The 17,378-nt window shown below is 37.3% G+C and overlaps 2 protein-coding genes and 2 pseudogenes across 4 annotated transcripts; 1 reads left to right on the forward strand and 3 right to left on the reverse strand.

Annotated features, from left to right (window-relative positions):
* Positions 1-23: 23 nt before the first annotated feature.
* On the forward strand, positions 24-3,049 carry LOC111313952 (phosphatidylinositol 4-kinase gamma 4-like). Of its 2 annotated transcripts, XM_089752421.1 has the most exons (3): positions 24-159; positions 306-1,903; positions 2,441-3,049. In XM_089752421.1, the coding sequence occupies exons 2-3, from the start codon at positions 500-502 to the stop codon at positions 2,825-2,827; spliced, it is 1,791 nt and encodes a 596-aa protein (XP_089608547.1). In that variant the 5' UTR covers positions 24-159; positions 306-499; the 3' UTR covers positions 2,828-3,049. The 2 variants fall into 2 exon arrangements, with proteins under 2 accessions (XP_089608547.1, XP_022770590.1); XM_022914855.2 differs by having other exon boundaries at positions 24-1,903.
* Positions 3,050-3,802: 753 nt separating this feature from the next.
* On the reverse strand, positions 3,803-7,961 carry LOC111313953 (E3 ubiquitin-protein ligase SINAT3-like). Its single transcript, XM_022914856.2, has 3 exons — positions 7,125-7,961; positions 5,036-5,422; positions 3,803-4,341 (listed from the first exon to the last, which is right to left on the reverse strand). Exons 1-3 carry the CDS (start codon positions 7,359-7,361, stop codon positions 3,979-3,981), a joined length of 987 nt encoding a protein of 328 aa, XP_022770591.1. The 5' UTR covers positions 7,362-7,961; the 3' UTR covers positions 3,803-3,978.
* A 1,866-nt stretch (positions 7,962-9,827) lies between these two features.
* On the reverse strand, positions 9,828-12,183 carry LOC111313034 (UV-stimulated scaffold protein A homolog; annotated as a pseudogene).
* A 2,515-nt stretch (positions 12,184-14,698) lies between these two features.
* Positions 14,699-16,837, reverse strand: LOC111313954 (aspartyl protease family protein 2 pseudogene; annotated as a pseudogene). Its single transcript, XR_016332495.1, has one exon. The product of XR_016332495.1 is annotated as an aspartyl protease family protein 2 pseudogene (transcript).
* Between the last annotated feature and the right edge of the window lie 541 nt (positions 16,838-17,378).

Below are 17,378 nucleotides of genomic sequence, written 5' to 3' on the forward strand. Positions count from 1 at the left end.
GATGATGGCTCCACGCGACCGTCGCTTCTCCAATCCTTTTCTCTTCAGCTAAACTATTTTCTGCGTAAGCATCAGTTAAAAAAAAACAATAGCTTCCCAAATTTGACTTTTGACTTAAGCTTCAATTTCTTGTCTCCCCTCTCTTCGGTTCTTCTTCTGGTAAGGATCCTCACTCTTTCGTAATTTAATTTTTCTCCTTTTTTATTTTGTTAATAATTTCCGTACATCCAATCTCTAAACCATAATCTTACAAATCAAGATGATTGAGCTGTGAGATTCTTTAATATATCGTTTCTGATACCTAGGGTTTCGATTTCCCTGGTTTAGGGGTTTTTTTCCCTAGGCCTCGATTGGGATTTTTCTTTTCTCTGTTCTGTAGAACTGTTAGATTGTAAGAACATGGGGAAACTGTTGCGAATTTGTACAGTTTAGTTTAAATTTTAGCATTCATTTTTAGAGTGTTGGAATCTCTTGGTTCTTCTAAATTTCACTGTTAGAAATGTCGTCGGCTGGTCTTGCTGTTATTCCGGTTCGAAATGAACATATGGTTCCACCTGTTCACATGAATCCTGAATTGGGTCTTTGCGAAAACGAATCAATTTGGATATATTTGGACCTTTCCGGATTGATGATTCCAATGAAGGTTCTGGAATCAGATTCTATTAAATCCGTGAAGCTACGCATTCAAATCTGTAAAGGGTTTGTTGTGAAGAATCAGAAGTTGGTTTGTGGGGGCCGTGAGCTGGCTCGGAGCAATTCCCTTATTCGTGACTACGGAGTCAATGATGGGAATGTTCTGCAATTGATACTTAGGCTTTCTGATCTTCAGGTCATTAATGTTAAGACCACGTCTGGGAAAGAATTTACATTTCATGTTGAACGGGGACGCGATGTTGGTTATGTGAAACAGCAGATTGCAAAGAGGGAGAAAGGGTTTACCAATCTTGATGAGCAAGAAGTCGTTTGTGATGGGGAGCGATTAGAGGATCAGAGGCTTATTGATGACATATGTAAGCACAATGATGCTGTATTGCATTTATTGGTCCGAAAATCTGCCAAAGTTAGGTCTAAGCCTGTTGCGAAGAATTTTGAGTTGACTATTGTGGCACCAGAATTGAAAGAAGAGCGATATTATGATGTTGGTGAGAAGAACAGTAGAAAACAATATGATGTTGGTGGTGAAGAGAATTATAGTAGAGGATATGAAGTTGATAGGGATGTAGAACCAAGAAAGCCTCCTGATAGAGATTTCTCATTGGAACCAGTTATTGTTAATCCCGAGGTTGAATTACCTTCAGTGATTGTAGATATGATTAATTCCGCATTCGATGGATTAGATAGCAGGAAAATTCCAATCAGGTCCATGGAGGGCACTGGAGGAGCCTATTTCATGCAGGATTCATCAGGCCAAAAATTTGTTGCTGTTTTTAAGCCAATTGATGAGGAGCCTTTAGCTGTTAACAACCCTCGAAAACTACCGGTGTCACCTGATGGGGAAGGTTTGAAGAAGGGTACAAGAGTTGGAGAAGGAGCATTCAGGGAAGTTGCGGCTTATATTTTGGATCATCCTAATAATGAGCAACGCACTATATATGGTCATGAGAAGGGTTTTGCTGGTGTCCCTCCTACTGCTATGATCAAGTGTTTGCATAGTGGGTTTAACAATCCTGATGATTTAGCAACAGTCAAGATTGGGTCATTGCAGATGTTTGTGGAAAACAGTGGAAGTTGTGAGGATATGGGTCCTGGGTCTTTCCCAGTCGAGCAAGTACATAAAATCTGTGTGTTGGATATAAGATTGGCTAATGCAGATAGGCATGCTGGAAATATTTTATTGAGCAAAGATGAAGATGGGCAGACATTGCTGATTCCGATCGATCATGGCTATTGCTTGCCTGAAAGCGTAAGTTTTTCTCTACTGATGTCTTAATTTCCTGCAATTTCATGCATGTTTCATTTTTGGTTTTATTTTTTTCGTACTTTACCCCGACCTTTTTTCTTTTTATTTTTTATTCTAGGTTCATCCACTAGGTTATATATGTTAAATATCATACTGAGGTTTGTTTGAATTCAACTCTGAATTGAACTCAAATCGTATATAGATTCCTGATTAGAAGGCTATTGAACTTGTTTTAAGTCTTATTGAATCAAGATACTCTAATACATTGCAAAAATTCTCAAGATTCACTGATCCGGTTAATTTTAAACTGTCTGGCAAGCTGAGTGGTGCTGCCAGCCTGATTCTGTCCCTACATTTTCTGGGTTTTTTTTTTTTTTTTTTAAACCTTATCTCATGCAGTGTTTATGAGTCTGTCATTACACTTGTCGTTTTTCTTTCACAACCTTGAAAATGTCATATTCTTTCTGTTTTAGGGTCTTTCCAATTTTATTTTCCCGCCTGCATTTGCCTAATCACTATTTATATGTTTTGTTTCTATAGTTTGAAGATTGCACATTTGACTGGCTGTATTGGCCTCAAGCTCACCAATCTTACTCTTCTGAGACAATTGACTATATAAAATCCCTGGATGCCGAAGAAGATATTGCCCTTCTGAAATTCCTTGGATGGGATATGCCACCTAAATGTGCACGCACTCTTCGCATCTCCACCATGCTTCTCAAGAAGGGTGCGGAGAGGGGACTCACTCCCTTTGCCATTGGAAGTATAATGTGCAGAGAGAACTTGAAGGAGGAATCTGTCATTGAGAAAATTGTCCAAGAGGCTCAGGATTCTGTGCTGCCTGGCACAAGTGAAGCTGCATTTCTCGAAACACTATCTCAAATCATGGATCGCCGTCTTGATGAGGTTGATGGGTCACTCCTATGATAGAAGTGCTGAACATCTGTAGAGAATGCTGGTTCATAGTTGATAGTTATGTAGTTGCTGATTCATAGTTGATAGTTGTGTAACTCGTACTTGTGCATGCATTGCTAGATGATGGGACCTCAAATGGCCCGGCAGACTGGTTATGAAGGCACAATGCTTTATTCTTCTCAACCTTTTCTTGTGATTCTCTATTTTTTATGGCACTTAACCAAAGCTTTTTAATTTGAGGCCTTGATTAACGTTCATTTCAATTAATTTGTTGAGATATTTTTTATTGGTCTTTTGAGATTTGAATTGAAGACATGGGTTTCTTTTTATTTCACTGTTTTTTTTTTTTGGTTCATTATTAGGTTTTTCACCCTAGAATGAATTTAAGTACTAGGTTTTAAGTTGTAGTCACTATTAGTTCATAAAAAGTATTAGTTTATCTTACTCTCTCAATCATGTGTGCTGATTCCATAATTTTGGAATAAAATTGTTTCTTTTATTTGCTGAAAGCGTATTCGAGCTACGTAACTTGGATTACATGTGGCATTGAAAAGATATGAAGATGCGTAGATCGGCTGGTAGTATAATTGAATTTTACTCTATAAATCAAGTTAATGGTCATCAGCTCATTGCTGACCCATTGCAGATAAAGAAACAAAGAGGAAGGCTTTCGGTTACCCTATAGGCCACGGACAGTTGAACTGACATATCAGCAGCTTAGTTGTCAGGGAAAGCAAGGATGCAGCAGAAATTGCAAGATGGAAGCCAAGATCTCAGTGCCTCTAATGGATAAGTTGCGTAAGAATGCCTAACTTTCTAATCTGAGAGTGTGACGTCACTCAACACAATCCATAGTTTTAGTTGTTTACTAAACCAAAATTTCTCATCGAGAGAAGATTGGTTTTTGCAAGGGGAATTGATAGATGATTTCATTTAGACTGCATTTCTAATATTTACAATATTATGCAGACCATATAGAACTTTCGTTTTGAGGCTATAAAAAGAGCTGGGAAGCTTATTGTTAATTGAGAAAAGGATTAAGCCTTCAATATCCATACAGAATTCCAGAATCTTCAACAATAACAGCAGGCTACTATTAGTATTACAAGAATATGCAGCAAACATTATAATTGGTTGTGCAGCAGGGATCCAAACTGGACATTTTAACTACAAAGGTTGGGTATGCAGGCACCACCTTCTGGGTTTTGTTGCTCTTTCCATATCCGTCCCGTTACTCGCAGCTTCAACTCTTTCCTATCCCCTCCAGAGAAGAAAAGCGCCATGTTACGCTGTATAATAAGGCCATCATGGCTATCCCTAACCTTTCGATGGCTATCTCTTATGCTTCTTGGGGTGCCTTCCCAAATGAGTTTCCTGCCATTCCCACCGACTTCTAGGCTATAACTGTAGTTGCGAGCTTCAATCTCATCGCCCATGAATCGAAGGAATGCCATATAAACAGGGGCCATCCCAAGCTGGAAGGCTTCAAAATGGAGACAGAAGTACTGGCCAAAACAGTGGAATACCTAAACAGAGATTACGAAAGATACAAACCATTTAGTATTTAGGAAATTTTAAGAAGATTGTAATATACTGTCTGACTTCAGGACTGGAAATTCGAATAACAGGCAATGAACATATGTCAACAGCATATTATTCATTATCTACATCAAAGCGGTTTAGCAAGGTTTACATTGTCACATATCTATATTTCTAATACATTTTATTAAGAAAATTAAAGCAACAGACTGGTTCAGTGGAGGCAGAGAGAGCAAGAACAAGAATGAAGATTTATTTTTTGGATAGACTAAGCATCCTGTCATTGTAATCTCCCTTTTGAGTTTCAAAAAATATTAACGAGTTGAGGCACTTGCTCCCAAAAAAAAAAAAAATACCAACAGTATAACGGGCGATTTTATAATTTGGGAATTACAAACATTACATAACGTAATCGTTAGAATTGTACATTATTGGTTATTCATCATGGATATTAGTTGAACTTCTGGCATTTGTGTGAAGGGTATGGCTACCATGTGGAAAAACTGGTAACTTTTCAAGTACAGAGTATACAGGTGAACTCCTTGTCACATAATTGTCAAGACCATGTTCCATGTATAAAAATGAAATAAATTACCAACAAGATGCATATCTCGTTTATTCTTATCCAATATAGTTCAATTCTTAATCAGAACAAAGATGCTTAAGAATGAGTGTACTTACAGTTAGCATCCACGTGGCATTTTCCACTTCCCGAGGATTAGACTTCACATAACGATGGTTAAATGTGCATCCAGAGTGCATGTCCACCTTGTGGTCATCCCTTAGATGAGCAACAAGAAATGGAATATCACCAACAACAGCACATTCTGATCCAGCATATGGGCAATTGTATGGCCTGAAGTTACATAGGGCCTCATGTTTGAGTTTACTGTAGTATGGAAAGATTTCTGGGCATCCAAGCGATGTATATTTGCAAGGCAGTTCAAGTGATTCAGCTACCTTTTCAAGTGCTAGACACCTAATATCACCAAGCTCCTGTCTACAAGTGGGGCACCGATTGTGTACCCTTGTTTTACAGGTTGAACAGAGGGTATGCCCATTGTGGCACTGTGGAACAACAAATCATTAAACACCTATCATAAGTACCAAATTATTTGGACAGCTAGATCTTCTCTGCTTAGGACAATGAGAAATCCAGTCCAGTGGTACTAGCATTCAAAGAAATTGATAAACTCTATTGCACAAAAGTCAATGGTTTAGAAAACAGAATCTAGCGTTTGAAGTGTGAAATTTGAGAAACCGGCACAATTTTGGGACAACTTTCATAGCAAAACATGCAAATATGGTTATACTAGCACACAACAGAGACAACATAAAAACATGCAGATGTACAACGTCTAAACAAATAATTACATATGCCAAAGTTCCTGCACCCCACCCCCCAACCCCCAAGTGAAAGAACAAAGGAAAAAAGGCTGTTTTAAGCATCATTGATTTTGCTCAGCAGCCTATTTAACCAACCACCTGATCCTGTGCGGGCTAATGATATGTGCTGGCACCCCTAAGAAGGAAAAAGAATAAAAAAAGAAAAATGCACGGAATTCACTTAACTTCAAGATGATACTCCACCTCAATTCAAGTATTTTATCATAGGAAATACATTATTGTGAGAAGGATGAACAGAAACAACAGACCCTAAGGCACTCTTCAGTTACTATAGCTATAAACACAATCTTTATCAGCATTTCTTATTATGTAGATGAAGGCACTATGCTATGTTTTTTTTTCTGTGAAATTATGAAACTTAAAAAACATCCATCTCTGATTTTCTTGACTCCCAAAATATCCTAGTAAACTCCCATGGGAATAGACATGGATTCTTACATATGCCTGACCAGATAGTATTCTAAAAGGTCTTTAGCTTCCTTTTCACTATGCGCTTCTTAGCCTCTCCAGAATGAGAGAAAATGAAAATCAAACTTAAAAACACACTTTTCTAATACCCTTCCCAGAACAGACAGATACGCATGCCACCTCTGCTAATAATCCACAATTCCCTGCACCTGATCTGAAAAGCTCAATCAGCTTAGGAAACCTTTGCCAAATATAATAAAAGACATCCTCATGAGTAGGGGGCAGGAGAGGAAACAAAAAACTACAGTCTTGATCGCTCACATTTACAATATGATCAGTTCATCACCCTCTTCTATTTGTTCCTTTTCTATCCTACTCATGGAAAAGCTGTTAAAAATTTCATCATTATATGGAAAGGATTCTAATGTTAACTTCTTTAATCAATTAAAACTGAAGCAGTAAGCAACTTACAGAAGGGGCGGATAAGAAAACCAACGAAGAATATCTGCCTTAGTCTTAACTCTTAATCCCCCAAAACAAAAAGAAAACAGTGTAGTGTACTTCTAAGTAAACACAGCAAAACCGAACTACAGAAATTCCAAAAATCAAATTCCCAAAAGATGCAACTTTAGACCCATGCCATCCTCTAATCCATTAAATGTCCTTCAAGTTCACCCTCTCTAACACAACCCCATATCAAAGAATCAATTAAACAAAGTCACCCTAAAATAGCATCCCTGCCAACAAGTTTTTCCAATCTGTTGTCCTAATTCTAACCCTAAAAAAACACAGATTCAACACGAGATTAAACCTCAATAAATCACTCAAAGCCACAAAGTGACAGAAAAAAACCAAGAAAAAGAAAGAAATTTAAACTATTCAAACACCCAAAAGAAAGCAATTTACCTCAAAAGAAAAAAAAAAAACCATCAGAGAAATTGGATTAAAGACTGACCTGATGGATAGGAGGGTACATAGAATTGGTACAAACAGGGCATTCAAGGAGTTCATGGACACTGGTGGTGCCTGGGTGAACCACTGATGACAAAGTAGTACCGTTGTTGTTGCCATTGTTGCCATGGGGTTTCGACAACGAAGGCAACTGATGATGGTGATGATGATTATGATGATGGATCTCATCATCATCAATCACATCTGAAGATGTCATGCAATCAATGCTATCCAATTCCATAGAAGATGAAATAAAACTAATCAAATTTGATCGGCTATTTACCGATGGGTGTAATTCCTTTTTGGAAAGACACAAACTTTGGGTGCTCTTTGTTTGATGAAAAAAAAAAAAGACGGTCTTTTCTTTGGCTGTGGAATGGCAAGTCAATTTTTGAGTTGATTGAAGAATAAACAAAGAATAAAATGGGTCAAAAAAACCAGACAAAAATGAATTCAATCTACACAGAAAAAAAAACTATTATTTCTCTTTTCTTGTGCTTTCTTCATTGGCTCCAGAGAGAGAAGAGAAGAGAAGAGAAGAGAGAGAGAGTGCGTCACCGTCAAACTTTTCTGAGACAGTTGATCAACATCAAACGGTTTCCAGTTAAAGAAAAAGAAGTAAAGATTGATAAGGGGATTAGGTGGAATCATGAGAGGAAACACACAGTAATTATCATCATCCACTGTGATTACTTAAACTAATAAAAAAATTTACTACTAACATTTCACAATTGATGCTGGTTGTTACCGCTTGTTAATTGTATATAGATTTGGATTTGGTGGGAGTGGGGAGAGTAGGGCCAGGGTCTCAAGCAAATGCTGACGAGATGAGTTTCCTGCCACTTTCTAGGGTGCATGTCATGCACATAATTATAGTGTATGAATGAGCAACTGGCCTACAACTAGTATTTGCTTAGTATTAAAGAATTGAATCATCTTTTGCGGTGAGTTGTCCCAGTTATCCTTATCGTGTTCTTGCTATATTTATTGCATGTGGCCGCTATTCATTCAATGCTTTCTGCCCCTACCGTGTCTGACCATGACAAGATTTAGATTAAATTTTGTAGATAAAGTTGCGTAGTTTTTTATTAAAAAATTTTAAATTAATTAATTAAAATATTTTGTTAAATTTTTAAAAAACAATAATAAGTTTTGATATTCTAAATAAATATTTTTATTAAAACTTTATGAGAATTTTTTCTTTTGAATAAATACTTTATACTTATAAGATTTTGATTATAAATGATATTTTTAATAATTATTTTTACATATTATTAATTTTTATTAATTAAAAAAATTATTAATTTTTTATTGATTTTTATTAATTTATAAGTTTTGATTTCCAAGATAAATTTACAAAACTCACATAATTAACTTCATTTAAGTTTTGTTCATTTAATCATGAACTAATATATTTTGAGGTTTTAAATATGTTTTAAACATTGAAAAAATAATAACCAAAGTCTAATGAGTAATGACATTGGTTAAGATGATATTTAAAGAAAACAAATTATGATTAATGCATTGCCTCTTATTGGATTTGATAAAAATAATGCATTAAATATAAAAATCAATTTTAAAATAACAATTTAACTAACATTAATAAGTGTTCATAAACATCCATTAACAAAACCATTAAACATTTATATCAAGGTAAACTTAATGTAAGATTATATAATCAAACCTCCAAAAAAAAAAAAAAAACTCAAATAGCTCAGCCGGAGCCAACCTTACCTTATTGGAACTTGAGACAACGGATGGGATACGACTACAAGTTGATCACATCGTATCCTTAAAAGGGTTTAATTTCAAGCATCGTTGAAGGATTTTTGTTTGAAAATTTTACCTATTTTTGGTAACTATGTACAAATTGAATTCACAATTAGGATGTGTCAGGTCTACATCCACGTACGTCGTTGTCGTCGTATATGTAGTGATTGGAACGTGGAATGGCCATTTGCCAATATTATTTCAAAAATAAAAAAGAAATATGGGTTAGTTATAATTAGTTTTAAAGAAATATTAGGAGAATAATGGCATAGAGAGGTGACTTGGGTTCGACGTTACTTCAACTTGAAAGGGAAATCAATAATCCTTTCTATTTAACTGTAGTTAGTACTTTTATTTTTACGACCCAAGTCCGAGCTGGTTTGCTGGATAGAAGGCCGAACATACATTTTGTTTCCTCCTGGCTTTGTCTGTTGTTCGGAACATGACAGCATGTGTCTCTGAGAAGAACTCGTACCTATCCAAGTGATAGAAATAGTTTTGTTTATGGACTACAGCTTATGCCTTAGGCCAGTTAGATCATAAATATATACCTGAATAAGTTTCCTTATTTATTTGTGACATAGTTAGAAAACTAGGCAATTTCATTTTCTTAATTTTAACTGTACAATACAGTAAAATTTCCTTGGAAACAATCAACCTGAATGAAGTTCTGTAACTGTTACAACAAGAAAACAGAGTAATATACTTCATTAGTTCGCAATGAGAGAAAATCTCACTTACTGTATAAAAAACCTATTTTTAACATTCTAGCTCTTTATTTGTCTCCAAGAATCTGTAAAAAGAAATCTTCAAAAAAAATAAACCAAAACTATGTATATTATAAACTAACCTAATAACAGCTGTGCTTAAATGCTTCATCATCCCTGGTTCACAAAATGACGCAAACAGGTTCCCCAGGTGGTAGAGGAATTTCATTTAAGTACCCTGACTAATGCAATAGATATTCGATCAGTTTGTGTTTATATATGCACAGGGACACCACTGGAGTTGTTTGTCCAGTACTTGCCTATGGATATACGGCCATTTACCCTCCAACGAATGCCTGAAAACTTAGTAGGGGAACCATCTACCACTGATTGGAAGAGGCTTCTCTATAAGTTGCATCCTCACCCCGGTCATCTGACTTGTTGTTGCATCTGCTGTCCAGGTATTCAGAAGTCCCTGAGCAAACCTATCTTTTGTTGTAACTTTCTTCCACAGCATGGATGTCAGAGTTTGTTTGTTTCTCCCCACTGATCTCCCCAATAGTTTTCCCCATATCTTCTCCAACAACTGCAGATCATGATGTTGAAGCCATTGCAGCATCACGAAGAAGAACTTCATTGTGTTCCCAAACTTTAGCAAGCTTTGCCCCTTGTAATGACTGTTTATCAAGTTTTGTCTTCCTTGCTTCCTCGTTATTTCGCTCCCTAACATTCTTCACATCTTGTTTTGCTAAATGCTCTGCTAAATCAGGCCCTAAATCAGGATTTGTATCATCTGTTGAAGAATTCTCATAGATTGGGTTTCCTTCATCATCTTGAGGCATAATGGGCCCACGGAATGGGCAAACCCTCAAATCTCTTCTCTGACAAAGTCCACCTTTGTTAAAAGGTGCACGGCATGGTTGGATTTCTCCTAACTTTTCCTGGTAAACAGACGCCTGAAGATTCAATTCTACAAATTTTTCTGCCGGAATTACAGCATCATAATCTACTCTTTCCCAGTGACCTTCAACCTCCAAGCCTCTGTGATTAGCCAACATATCCCCATTAGAGACGGAGCCCCAATTATCCAGAAAGAACCCCACTTGACAACTGGAGCTTCAGCCAAAAGCTTACTCCTAACAGAGTTTTCACTACCCAGAGACTCATTGCCCTTATAACTTAAGTTACTGCAGTCTTTAGCTTTGGCCTTAGAACTTAACAGAGTTTTCTTCTGAATCCGACGCTTAAGGCCAACAGCTGATCTAAGTTCTCAATCAGAAGGGTTCTAAAAAGCTGAGACCGCATGAGAAGTTCATCAATTATAAGAAGCGTGAGATAACGAACCTGCAATAACAAGTCTCAAAACTCAAATTCCTTGAACACCAATCTTTATGGATTTTTTTTTCTTTTTTTGCATTAAAACCAATAAATGAATACTTGTTCAAAAGAAAAGATCCTAAATTTTGTTTCAAAAATAAATGGAAACTCTTGAAACGAGATATCAGAACATGCATTAAGTAGCAAAATTAAAATTGAATTAAACCAAGAAAAAAATGAGAAATGTTACGGAATTCAAAATATGCATATTTAGTAACTAATAAAAGAAAGATAGATAGTGAACCTAGGAATGATCGCGTTTCATGAGGTCCATCAGGTTATGGGCTGCGACTCGGAGCTCCGAATCACAGAACCGGACCACCGATTAGATTGCTTTGAGAAGGATGGATCAACCTCGGCAGCCGTTTAGTTCGCGGCTTTTTCTATCAAAGCCCTAAAATTTCCTCTCTCCTCCATCTCCATCCCCATCCCCAATCTTATCAGCTTTCCATTTTTTTTTTTTTCAAAATCCCTAATTTATATAGGGTTTTGAAACTTCTCCTTAATTTTACAATGCGCGCAAAGTCAACAGTTAACTGAACAGCGGCGGTTTCAAAGCCAAGGGAAAGGTTAAATTTGGTTTACGTGGCATTTTGTAAAGAAGGCCTGCAACGTGGCTTTTTTGGAGATTTGGGCAGTCAGAGTTCAGCCCAAAAAGTAAAGTAAATCTTGGGCCTAACTCTGTAAGAATAGGATCAATAAATGGGCATGGTTTTAGCATAAGCTAAGAACCCAAAAGTTGAAATAACATTTTTTAATTATGTCTGAAAGTTTAAAATTGAATTTGATCATTGAAATTAGAACTTAAATAATCTATCATCTTTTCGAATTTTCTTACATTTTTTGGAAAAAATCATAAAAAAAAAAAGACAAAACTCACCACTCAAGGAAAAGGATTGAAATATGAAGCTGTGGTCCTCAATTGGAAGGGTATACCTTCTTATTGGTAGTTGTGCTGAAATCTTTTATTGATTTGGGTAGATTATAAATCAAGTTTGATCTTCAAAAAAGGCTTAAAAATTACTCAACTAATGCATTTAGAAAATTGAATTTCTTGCTCTTTATTGAAGCTAGGCAGTTTGACAAATCCCATGTATATATACCTAATACTCTCTTAAGTTTCTGGAACAGTGATTGACTGTTTTCTCGATGTCCCAGGTCAAGATTCAAGGCTTCATTTATTCTATTCCCTTTAAGATTACATCGCATGGAAAAAAAATATATATTGGGCAAAATGTTTTGTTCTTCATGGGCCACTACAGCACATGCATTGGAAAGGGATGTAGATTCCATTGTTTCCCAATGATTGCTTTGCTAAATTATAACAAGATAAAGAAAGAGGAGTGCTTGCATTATTAGAAGAAAATGGTTTTTCACATTCTGTAAAATGTAAGTGCTACTTATAGTTCTTAACCATATTCTCCAAGTTACCAATATATATATATATATATATATATATATATATGGATTAATTAACATATCATTGATGTTGACATTTGAAAAATATAAATTTGAAAAAAAAATTCATGCACAAAATATTTTTTTTAAAATCAGATAAATATAAAAAACAAGTATCAAAAGTAGATTAGATAATTAAGAGAATATTCTCCCAGTTAAAAAACCAAATCGATTCAATGATGGATTTTTTTTTTTTTTTTTTTTGTAATTGCAAATAATGGAATGAAAAGTGAAAATAAAGGAATATTCTTCCATTACGATGCCACAAGGCAACCAGTGGGTACTTTCATTCTTTTACTAGAACTCTAGTAGACTTTAAATGATGTACATGAAGTATGAACAAGGAACCTTCCCTTGGAAAAATTTCATTTGTTAAGGTGGAGTAAAAGTGAAATTTGTCCAAACCAACTAATCTGCAAAGTCAAAATAAGTCAATTACTAAATATCATATAAGAAACTTGCCCTAGTTTCCTGCTTGCTCATCCAAAGTGTCCCATTATAGACAAAAAAACGGAAGATTGATTTCTAATGAAGGAAAACATAAAACATAAAAGGTGGAGGGAGCCACCGCTCATATGCCAACGTACTAAATAAAGTTGAAAGTTCAGTTTTCTTTTCTTAGCCTTAACTTGATCCATGTGCTCAATTGCTAATTGCCAAATTTGATGCCATGACCCTAGATTTCGTAATACAGTAACAATAATGAAATGAAGTGTCCTACGGGTTTTCACCAACAGTATCGTCTTTTCACAACCCACTGTCCCAGTTTCAGTTTAATGGATTGTTAATCAGGGTCCAGGGAAAGTAATTGATAAACAGCTCAAGCTACAAAAAGGCTAGTACTCAACGCCAGAATGAAATCTGATGCCACCAAACCAGATTTACAGCTTGATTCAATTGAAAATATAATCTCTACTTCTAAGCCCGGCTCTTGTAAATTGGCCTGAGAAAAGGCAGAGCTTCTTTATAAAGTAAATATAGGCACCCACTATGACAGGATAGGACTCTGATGACTACTTCCTTGCAGCCAGCCTGCAAAAAAGAGGAGACAGAACAATATACCATCTGCAATATCAACAAACAAAAGAAGATTGTTACTCTCATATAGCATTATAATGTAGAAACCATACTCTATCATTAGAGAAAGCAAAAGGCTTCTATCTTGGCAACCAAAACGTCCCAAAAATTGCCATTGCAATCGAATAATAATGCTTCCTGTTACAACTGGAACAGAAAACTGGCATTAGTGACTTATCAAACTTCCCTCCCAAATGTTTTTTTATTGAACTTACCGTCCAAATCAAAGCTAGAAGTAATTCATTCTTGAACATTATGGGATACAGCAAATGTAAGATTGTAATAACTGACCAGTACAACTATTGATGCACAAAATAGTTTTCTATGTACATTTTTCTGCTGTTAAATAAAACAGGAACAAGTAATCAAGACCAGATCCCATAAAGAGCAATAAAAACTGTAAAGCCTTAATATTGGGAGGGGGCTTGGGAAGAAAAAGGAGCATGCTTGCCTACAAACTTACAAGAATATCTGTATCTGATTTACTAGGACCAGTTATGTGGGATCAGCCCATGTAAGTACTTCAATGAGGAATCTGCCATTGAGTCTCATACAGTTTATTCTACATTCTATCACATGGCACTAGCAGTGACATTCAGATACATAAAACTCTAGGTGGGCACAACACTTTGAATGCAAATGTGTAGAATTTAAGAGTGAAATTGAGTAAATGAATACTGGTAAAATTTCCCCTTACCTTAAACCAAAAAAATAAAACAGTTTGCTGGACTTGTATGGCAAATTTTGTTACATCCACCATATTAACGATACATCCACTGTATTAACATGTGCCAAGCCACTCCTTCAATGCCCTGTGAAAAAGAAGTTACAATGGTCTGGTCTGTCTCAACCACTTGCTTATGGTTGGACAACCAGCCGTTGGATCTCTTGAAGATCTCAATTCAAGACACGATGCCACCAGGTAGAAGAATAATAGAACACCAGCTTGATGCAAATATGAGAAGAGTGGAATAGAAGTAACTCAACACCTTCTTCTTCCATTTAAACAGGGTAAGATCTCTTTAGCTAGAGATGCAAAGCAATAAAAGAAGCCTTATCAACGATATATCACTAATCATTCGTAACCATGATCAATGCTCTTCACAGGATCTCAATACCCTCTTAAGTGAATCATCATTTCAACCAATTCTAAATCCACAATGAGGAAAATACAGGCAACAACGAGAAATAGAAAATAATGATGCAAATGCTGTTGATATTCAACATATAGCAGTTAAATTCAACTTACAATAAAAAATATATATAAATATATTACCCCTATATCAGAGTAACAATTCTCTTGAGCAGTCGATCATCATCATATTTTAAAAATACAACAGACAACTCGTGAAAACCGCCAAATGACATTCCCTTCTCCTAACCAGCTACCTGCCTTTTTATCATCTCTTGTTTTTCTTACATCCAAATCCAAGAAAGATTCTTTTTTCTTCCCTTCTTACACTCCAAAAAAGAAAGCTAACGCCATTTTTAAGCGCATCCACGGGGGGCAAACCCGATTCGAGAATCCGCCAAATCATAAGCAACCCGGAAACCTTGTTGCTGGATATTTCCAATTATGGACAAAGCGCTCATGGTACCCGCGAAAGCAAAGCAAAAAGTCCCCCCGGAATCAACCGGAACCAAATAATTCGTCGCCGGCAATGACACATCAGCTCCTCTAAAATGCAGCATCACCGTCGGCACCTTAACGGAAGTCTTCCCTGACAAGTCGAAACATGTGTCGAACAATGAGAAATCAGGCGCCCGTTTCAGATTCGAAGCCCCAAGCCGGAAAGCATCCCTCATTGCGATGTAAGCGCGTCGGGTCAAGCGGGTCACGGACGTACCTGAGTCGATAATGACCCCTCCGTTACCATCTTGACCCATTTTGAACAAAGAAGGCGTGATCCTGGAGACACGGGTCCCACCGACACTGACACCAAGCAGTTCAACGTAGTAGAAAGTGTCGAGCTTCGGGTTTGTTAACAAAGGAGTGAATAGGCCGGCTCGGGGAATGGCGGCGTCACCGAAAACCATGGAGGACGGTTTAGAAGAAGCGGACCGGTCGACCAAACAGTAAGAGAACTTCTGGTTGAACCGGTGTCCCGTTTGGGAGGGAAATGATAATCTCCCCCGACCAAGCCCTAACAAACCTGCTGCACCAACAAACAAGCCCTCATTGTCGTGACCACAACCGATCGCCACGCGTCCCACTCTAGTTCTTCTAAACGTCAGCGTTTCAGTCGAGAAGTCGCCGAAAGTAACCGAACCATCGCCGTAGGATACTTGGTAAAGACACATTCGGCGTTTATTACATCCCGATGAATCTAAGCTACGGCAAAGCGGGGATCCACAAGGAATACCGGAGAAAGAGCGTGATTTAGTCGGGTCGAAAATCGGGTCCGATTGAGAGTAGCATTTCTTGCAAGGTGAACACTGGACCCAAACAACGTCGCTACCAGTGTCGAGCACCATATAAAGATACCTCGGAGGAGTACCGACACCAAGGCGCGTGAAGTACTCTCCACTACCTTGAGCGAGTCCGGAAATAATGGAACTACTGAACCCAGAACGTCTTCCGGGCGCGCGTGGAGGGTTACGCGCAACAGCTTTCGAAACGAGGGAGTAGATTGTCTGGGCACGGAGCTCGTCGCGTTGGAGTCGGAGGTCAAAGAGTCGCTCCGGAGTCTCTTCCGAAGACCAAGCGTCCACATGGTGCAATTCTAACTGCACTTCCAGTGTCGTGTTGGAAAGAACAGTGTCGAGTTCGGAGTTTTCGACGAGGGAATTGGATTCCGGTAGAGAGTCGTGCCATGAGAGAGTGGGAGGTGAAGGAAGACGGCCGGGCACTAGGGTTTGGAAGTGGAATGGGGAGGAGACAGCTGCGGAGAGAGAAAGGAGGAGGAGAAAAATGGAGGAGGAAAAGAGAAGGGTGTTTTTTGATATTTCTCCCATTGATTCGAGTGAGGTTATGGAGTTTGCACTTTGCAGGGAGAATTTAAATAATGGAATGTGAACGGAGTAACGCGGTTCTTTATTACACTCATTCTTTCTTTAGTTAGTGGATTTATCACGTTTTCTGGTTTAATCTTATCATTACCCCCGTTTTATTACTTCCAAGTGGAAGAAACTGAAAATGTCTGTCTTACCCTTGTGGTCTGGTTTTTCTTGTTTTTGGGTTTGGGACCCCAGATCCGGTGTGAATCCAAACTAATGCCTAAAAGGTAAAAGGGAGCGGGAGTATATGTCTTGCAGTAGAGATGAAAATGGCTCGAGGTATGTTTTTGTTCACTTTCATTTTGATTTAATTTTATGAAATTTATGTTTGATTTCTATAGTAACCCACTTCTCTGAATGTTACTCCTCATGCATTAATTATTTACTTAACATTGTACGACTGAATGAAATGAACTTCAAAAAATTGGGCAAAGAAAGCAATCTCTTAATTCTACATATTAATTCACAAACTAATCGACTACAAATTTTTTGTTCTTTTTGGCCACGAGAGTTAAATGATCCAAAACATCATCCGATTCTTGTCAAAAATTCCAACAAGTTCATTGCGTTTGCACCAAAGTCTATCTGCTCCTAAGATTTGTTTGAGTCTGATAGCAACGAATCAATGACGGTATTCCTATGTTACCAGTTCTCTAGATCAGGTGGCAAAACAATGACTCACGTCCCAGATATATTTCATAAGCTTTTTCATGTTCTTAGGTCTCAGCTTCTTTTGAAAGTGTCATCTTTACTGCCGTGACTCATGTCTTCTCTTCATTGAATTCTTGTCTTAAGCTACTTCCCAACCTCCCTTTCCCTTTACAAACCTTACAAGATTCGTCAAGCTGGAGCTTGCTGTGAAACTTTTTGAT

This window comes from Durio zibethinus, chromosome 23 (genome assembly GCF_047325235.1).
Source record: "Durio zibethinus cultivar Kanyao isolate XHJ-2024 chromosome 23, ASM4732523v1, whole genome shotgun sequence".
NCBI classification, from domain to species: Eukaryota; Viridiplantae; Streptophyta; class Magnoliopsida; order Malvales; family Malvaceae; genus Durio; species Durio zibethinus.

Excerpts from the sequence above, each read along its gene's own strand:
- LOC111313952 (XM_022914855.2), top strand. The coding sequence starts at position 500 with ATGTCGTCGGCTGGTCTTGCTGTTATTCCGGTTCGAAATGAACATATG. Across the intron at positions 1,904-2,440 it reads GCTATTGCTTGCCTGAAAGC|TTTGAAGATTGCACATTTGA; the intron begins GTAAGTTTTTCT and ends TTGTTTCTATAG.
- LOC111313953 (XM_022914856.2), bottom strand. The coding sequence starts at position 7,361 with ATGGAATTGGATAGCATTGATTGCATGACATCTTCAGATGTGATTGAT. Across the intron at positions 5,423-7,124 it reads TGTACCCTCCTATCCATCAG|TGCCACAATGGGCATACCCT; the intron begins GTCAGTCTTTAA and ends GTTGTTCCACAG. Across the intron at positions 4,342-5,035 it reads ATGCCACGTGGATGCTAACT|GTATTCCACTGTTTTGGCCA; the intron begins GTAAGTACACTC and ends ATCTCTGTTTAG.